Source organism: Sebastes umbrosus, chromosome 8 (assembly GCF_015220745.1).
Source record: "Sebastes umbrosus isolate fSebUmb1 chromosome 8, fSebUmb1.pri, whole genome shotgun sequence".
In the NCBI taxonomy this organism is placed as follows: Eukaryota; Metazoa; Chordata; class Actinopteri; order Perciformes; family Sebastidae; genus Sebastes; species Sebastes umbrosus.
The window spans coordinates 16,467,021-16,474,325 of NC_051276.1; the positions used below are offsets into that span (position 1 = coordinate 16,467,021).

The 7,305-nt window shown below is 42.5% G+C and overlaps 1 protein-coding gene across 1 annotated transcript; it reads left to right on the top strand.

The window, feature by feature from the left end:
* The first annotated feature begins 495 nt into the window (after window positions 1–495).
* On the top strand, window positions 496–7,012 carry foxn4 (forkhead box N4). The gene is made up of 10 exons (XM_037777401.1): window positions 496–1,502; window positions 2,073–2,173; window positions 4,374–4,540; window positions 5,123–5,238; window positions 5,325–5,435; window positions 5,570–5,697; window positions 5,792–5,888; window positions 5,971–6,178; window positions 6,283–6,675; window positions 6,762–7,012. Exons 2-10 carry the CDS (start codon window positions 2,094–2,096, stop codon window positions 7,010–7,012), a joined length of 1,551 nt encoding a protein of 516 aa, XP_037633329.1. The 5' UTR covers window positions 496–1,502; window positions 2,073–2,093.
* Window positions 7,013–7,305: the final 293 nt, after the last annotated feature.

The window sequence follows — 7,305 nt, forward strand, 5'->3', positions numbered from 1 at the left end:
TCTGGTTTGCATTCTGTGCTTGTAGCCAGCTATAGACAGACATTTTGGGAAAAGTGTCAACAAGTCTATTATAGCCTTTTTTCTAACAAGTGCCTTTAATTGTATTTAGTGTGACTATTCCTATGTCTGTAACCTGCTAATTATTTTCATCTACGAAAAAAATAATGTTTATTAAAATGTATGTAAAAAAAATACAACCTAAATAGTGCATTAAAACAAATCAGTAAGATAATGTAAAAGAAAGGTGAAAAACAGCTATATAATGTATCTTTAAACAGTAAATTAACTGTAAAATACTGTGAAATTAATAAAAAAAAAAGTTCAAACTATATTTTTCATTAACAGTACAAAGCTGTATATTTCAGCGACAGTATAATAATGTTAATTTTACAGTCACATAAAGGCAACCCTGCTGCCAGTTCTTTACTGTTATTTTACTGGGACATTCTTAACAGTGTGAGGAGGTGGTGACAGAGTAATTCCTTATTTTCTAGATTGGTGCATGTAGTGAAATGCAGTTTGATGCCACAGTGTGTTTTCTGTAGTGGAGCTGCTCTCTCTCTGTAGAGGAGTGTGTGTCTTCCTTCACCGCCTCCCTGCAGCCCAGCAGCCCTCCCTACCTCCTACCTCCTACCCGCCTCCCGGGCTCTTTTTCCCACTGCTGAGAGGAGCAGGACGCGGCCACAGCGGCGGGAAGCAAATTATCTACAAGTACTTCCCTTAAAAAAAAAAAAAAAAAAAGTTCACACTCACATACACAGATGCCAGGACAAGTAGCGACTCACACCGACTTAGACCTGATGGAGGCAGCTGACTGGGAATAACCTGAACAGGAGGATATATAGTGAAGCAAAAATGGATATTTAATTCAATTTTTTAAATTTAATTTAGGTGGGTTTTTTTCTTGCTTTTGCTGCACTTAACCTGGTTTTAAAATACTCAACTCTAAATAACCTTCAACAGGATTTTAGGCCTGAACGTATTTTGTGTTTTATTAAGACGCACCTGGAGGAACAAGCGCACAAGAGGACGGTGTAAGACAGACAGGGAACTTCTTTTATAGCCTTTATATATATGATCTCTTTATAATAATCATCTAATAAAAGGACAACAATGTCTGGATGGAGGATGACCTGACTTTTTAATGCAACAAACGTGTTGGATGCAGAGGAGGAGCTCCCAAAGTCACCACAAACTGAGAGAAAACAACAAAATCTCAAAGAAAAATTAAAAGCTGCTTCTGCACTTGGTTTGTGTGGAAAGTGTGGCTGGTGTGGGTGCTGTTAACAGGCTCTAGTGCATTAACAGCAGCTGTCAAACCCATGGGAGCCTCCTGCGACTGGGAGCTCTGCTGAAGTCTCCACTGCGCATGTGCGACTGCTGGACAGCTCCAGAGAGGGAAATTTAAAAACGGTTTTTGGGAGAATCAAAGTGCAACACAGAGAAATACAGTACAGGGGCTCTCGACCGGCTCACACACTCTTCAATAACACCCAAAACAGGTGAGTTTTTATTATTTTTTCCCTTTCAGCATCATAGTCTTTGTCGGATTGTTGCTTTTTATGAGAATATTTACATTTTAATGATTTTTTTTATTACACTTTAACCATAACTTTTCTGTAGGCATGGCTAAATGACATTTAAACCTGAGCTAATATGACCAAACTTATGCAAACATTTGAAAGCTTATTGAATACAAGCTATATTATTCTATGTATTTTTATGAAATTCAATTAGTGAGAATAAAGGGAACAAAAAGCATTCAAACTGTATAACAGGCTTCAGCTACAACAAAGGCACCCTGATGCAAAATAGGAGTTTTATGCACTACTATTAATTTTTTTTAAAATTTGTTTATTATTGTGTTTAATGTTCATTAAACCTTAAATTTGAGTTTGCTTTTTGTGTTGCAATTTTATATTTTAAGATAGCACATGCTGTTCCACCATATTTATTTACTGAAGACAATTTGAAGCAATGTTATTAATATTGTGATAATTTCTTCTACATAGCTTGTTTATCTCAGTTTGAAGACTCACTAAAGAGTGTTCTTTGTATTTATTTCACTGCAGTGGTACCACATATCCCAGGAAATGATAGAAGGTGGAATTACATCCATGATGTCAGGAATAATTGAGAATGCCGGGCATCATCCGTCTCCACAGGACTACAGGTGAGACTTGTGATTTCAAATATGTTCAGTTATACCAGAATCTTCTAGTACTAAACAACATGTTATTTTTTGTTGCATATTGCCAAAAACACTCGGGATCAAATCTGTGACGCCTCAATAGATAGAAGGCATATTTTTCATTAATTAAACTCTTTTAAGGTGTTTCCCAAATGGTCATGGAACAAACTGTCTAACCCCACTACGTTTCATCTAAAGGTAGATGGACAGCTCTTTTTGTGCATGGGGGGTTTCATGAGAGAAAGAGAAAAAAAAATCCTGAAGAATAAATGATTTTCAGTCTGAATGGATCTGTCAGAAACCATCAGCTCTGTTTACACTCCCGCTGTCGGCACACGGAGAGCCTGAGCCTCTTGGCCTGCCGGCTCAGGGGGAGACGGGCGCTCCGGGTCACCAGTATGCACAAGTGGCTCCCAATTAGAAAAGGAGCGAGGAAGGGAGGGAGGGAGGAAAGGAGGGAGGAGGGTGCAATATTTAGTGTTGTTGAACCTCTGGGAAGGCTCGGATGATACATGGAGACACCAGCTCAACATGTTTTGCATCAGTGAACAATTTCTATGCTGCTGGTAGAGAGAGAGAGGAGGGGAGGTGGGGATACCCCCCATGTATTGTATATTTCTATCAGTCTGTATTGGGCATTCATCATGGAAAATATATTTGTCAAACAAAAGTGTAAAAGACCTGCTATATTGTGTTTTTATTTGAGTGCATGTACACATCTAATTTTTGGCTTTTTTTAAAAACACAACACTCAATCAGTCATAGAATCTCAGTTTGTTAGCCTTGAACATTATTTCTTAATTTTGTCAGAAGTGAAAGAAAACTAAAAAAGAATGAGAGTCAGTCTCACAGACTGAACTTCAAAGCTCCAGCAGAGATATTGTGACACGTCGCAGGGCGTTAAACACCTGCTGCAAAAAGATGATCGCTCTAAATCATTTACTGGCGCATGCAAGGTGTTCCAGGACGTGTGCTGCTGATTCCTGGCTGCAATGATGTCACTTTATTCAGACGGCAGACACACAGAGCCCTGACCTCAAACTACATTTGCACCCCCTCTGGCCCTGAGGAGGGAAGGGGGGTGATGGTGGGGGCAGCCGTGAGGATAGAGGCTGGAAAGGGACAGGGAAGCAGATGGCATCCTATTTGTCCCTCTTATGTGAGGGCTGTCATTCCAACAGATTAATGCAAGGGGCTGTGTAAAGAAAAGAAACGACAGAGACAATCAAGGAAGGGTCTGGGGAAGACAATAGAGCCACGTGCCACTGGGCAGATTTGTCGTTTGGGACACAATAGGTGATCATTTTTCAATAGACGAAGGCCAACTGCTGCAGGCAACATGTGCTGCTGTCCCATGTTTCAAACGATCTCATGCGTTGTTTACTTATGATTCAGCCAATGGTGTAAGGCGAGGCCGTGGTCACCTGACACAGGGTTGATTTTTTATTAGGAGATTTGTGGGGAGGGGGGGGGTACTCCTACAGTGTCTACAGACCCTAACTGAATAGTATGTGTTGTCATAGCGACCCCAATTACTAAACCCTTGCACAGTAAGTGTGTGTGTGCAGAGGAGACTGGAGAGGATTCAAGAGGATTCCTCTCTTTTCTTTTCTTTTCTTTCTGTTCCAGGCTCGCCACATAAAAGACGTAGTGACTGAACACTGATTGGTACCGGCAGTGCACCGGTTAAATAGAAAGAACAACATTTATAAAATCATAGGTTGAAAAAAATATTCGTAGTTGAAACATAAAATTGAATTGCTATTTTGCATTAGCTTAATTTTTTAGTTTTCATCATGATCAAAAAAGCAGACTGTGAGAAAAACAAAGATCAGTGTGCCACAAAAAAAACAAACAATCTCAACAGATGATTTACTCTGAATGGAAAGCTTGTTTAACTCCCTCATTGTTGATTAAAACTGTCACTGCTGTTAAACAACACTTGTGGTTAATCTACTTATGGTAAATCCTGGATGGCATGGCTAATACACGGCTCCGCTGAGCAGCTTTCATCTCTGTTTGCCCACATCCAGACTCATTACGCATGGTTTTGACTCTGAAGGACAAAATGTCCTATCAAGTGTTTAGATTTAAATTCCACTTGTGGTCTGTGTGTGTGTGTTTGAGCCGACAGCCGTGTGTGTGTTAACCCCCCAACCCTCCTCCCCCTCCTCTGTTGAAGGCTTCTGACCACGGACCCCTCCCAGCTGAGGGAGGAGGACCTCCCTGGGGACCTGCAGTCTCTGTCATGGCTCACCTCTGTGGATGTGCCCCGACTCCAGCAGATGGCTGATAGCCGGGGCCACAGTAACGGGCCCTCCCAGGGCAGCTTGTTGGAGCAACAGACAGGTGAGGTGACAGGGAGGGGATGGTGCAACATTTAAAAAACGTATCATCTCTCTGATTGGCTGAATCAGGACCGCTGGATTCTTCTGGATTTCTGGCCTCTGCAGACATAAACACAGTTTTATAACAAAAGATAAACACCAATTATAATTTTGCCATTGGGAAATGTTCTTCACTAAACTCATATGACATTAGCTTTTACTCACTTTAATATTGTGCTCAACAGATCAAAATGCAAACAATTGTACTTGAAAAAAACAACATAACATAATGAAATGGTTACTTACAAGACAATCCACAGACCCTATATTTAGCAGTTTAATTGCGAAACACTTCCAACTCTGTCACTGTGCAGAAAGAAAGAAACTTTAATGGTTATAAGTATAAGCTTCTTATAAGTGTGTGGTATTTTTTGGTGCAGTGAGCATCAAAAACTAACCACCATTAAACTGTACTCTACAGTTAACATCCAAAATCACACTATAACTCTTTGGATGAATAGAAAGCGCTTGAAAAGATGAAATTTTTTGGGTGAATTTTCCTTTAATCTAATAATAATAATAATCTGGCTGCTCCTCCTCACAGCTCAGCTGAGCAACATGACTGCGATGACAGCAGGTCAAGGCTCCATGCTCCACCTCCAGAGCAACATGCAGCACAGCCCTCTGGGAATCAGCATCATCAACACCCACAGCGGAAGTGTGAGTTTTAAAACGTTGCAAGAAAAAAAAACGTGTTATGTTTTATAGGGTTGGTTGACAAATAATCCTGTATATCCATTTCGCAGATGTCTCCATTCTCCATGAATGGGCTGCCCTCACCGGGATACCAGTGCCCTACCTCAGTCTACCAGCCGACACCCCAGCAGGTGTACTCTCTAACCCAAACTGGACAACAGGTACCAAACTCTAAGCTAATAAAGTTATTTTGTGTTGGTTTTCTTGACAATGCTACTTGATAAAAACTAAATTGGTCACAATGAATAAATGCAAACGAGGAAGTTCTTCATTATTTTCTCCCTTTTCATCATAGTGTTCAACTGGTGGGCTTTATAGCAATGTCTCTTTCAACAACCAAAGTCTATTCACACAACCTCGTCTGGCTCCGCAAGACCAGGAGCTGCAGCCCAAGTCTTTCCCCAAGCCAATCTATTCCTACAGGTCAGACCTCACTTATGCTGGTAAAATATAATAATATCCCCCAAATCTTCTGAATTATCTTGAGTGTATTTAACCTTCTCTCTTCTTCTTTCAGCTGTTTGATTGCCATGGCTCTGAAGAACAGCAAAACTGGCAGCCTCCCAGTCAGTGAGATCTATAGCTTTATGAAGGAACACTTCCCTTATTTCAAGGTATGATACTCTATCAATATTACAGATCACAGGTGCGTGTAGATAGAGTGTGACTCATTATACGACACGTCTCTCCATGCAGACTGCACCTGACGGATGGAAGAACTCAGTCAGACACAACCTGTCCTTAAACAAGTGCTTTGAGAAAGTGGAGAACAAGACGAGCAGCTCGTCCCGTAAGGGCTGTCTGTGGGCGCTGAACCCTGCCAAAATTGACAAGATGGAGGAAGAGATGCAGAAGTGGAAACGCAAGGACCTCCCAGCCATCCGCCGCAGCATGGCGAACCCTGGTTAGACATTTATTTGGTTAAATGTAAAAGGTCTACTGCTCAAAAAGGCAGCGAGTCATCAAAATATGACGTCATGTTTTAACTAACTGTGTTTTTTCCTGCAGATGAGTTGGACAAACTGATCACAGACCGCCCGGAGAACTGCAGGCGTAAGGCTCTAGAGGCCGGCATGACCCGTCTGACCAGTTGCCCCGCTGGCCTGCCGCTGTCCGTCCCATCCCAGATGCATCCACAGCCAATCGTCACGCTGTCCCTGCCCTGTTTACCCATGCACCAGCACCACCAGCTCCAGGCCCAGCTCCACGCTCAGGCCCGCCTGTCCCCCATGTCCCCTGCTCCGGCTCAGACACCCCCTCTCCACACGGTCCCTGACCTTTCCCACAGTCCACTCACCCAGCACGGCAGCAAGCCGCCGGATGATTTCTACAGCGTGCATGGTGACACACACACAGAGGTGGATGCACTGGACCCTAGCATCATGGACTTTGCCCTTCAAGGTTAATAGGTCTTTAAAGTGTTTTTTGTTTGCTGTATAATTAAAGTGTTGTTGCATCAGTACACTAACCTCTATCTATCTGCTCAGGTAATCTGTGGGAGGAAATGAAGGACGACAGCTTTAACCTGGATGCGTTGGGCACCTTCAGTAACTCTCCCCTCCGACTATCAGACTGTGACTTGGGAACAGCCAACCTGACTCCCGTCTCCAGCGGAGTGAACATGCCGCTGTCAGACATGCAAGTGACAGGCCTCTACACCTCCTACACCTCCCAGGACCACCTGTCTTCCCAGTACATGGGCGCACCGGCCAACATCAAGCCCATCGTCCTGTTATAAGGCAGCTGAACTGTCTCCAACAGAGTCGATTTCTGTGGATATCTGTGGATGCCAACTGAGGAAGACTGAGGTCAAAGTCTGGATTCAGATGGGAACTACCTGGAGAAGGATGTTTGAAAATCATTTCACTTACAGTCCACAAGAGAACTGCTCATTAAGAACAAAAACTGCTGATAAATAAAGAGGTGGCTGTAAGAAAAAAAAGTATGTAAGACTTAAAATATCTAGCTTTGCCAAGCAAAGACTCAAAGCCTGTGTGAGCACAAAGACTCTATGTGGAGATGTACGTGTAA

Coding starts and splice junctions, on each gene's coding strand:
- foxn4 (XM_037777401.1), top strand. CDS start 2,094: ATGATAGAAGGTGGAATTACATCCATGATGTCAGGAATAATTGAGAAT. Junction 2,174..4,373: donor CCGTCTCCACAGGACTACAG/GTGAGACTTGTG, acceptor CCTCTGTTGAAG/GCTTCTGACCACGGACCCCT. Junction 5,698..5,791: donor AAGCCAATCTATTCCTACAG/GTCAGACCTCAC, acceptor TTCTTCTTTCAG/CTGTTTGATTGCCATGGCTC.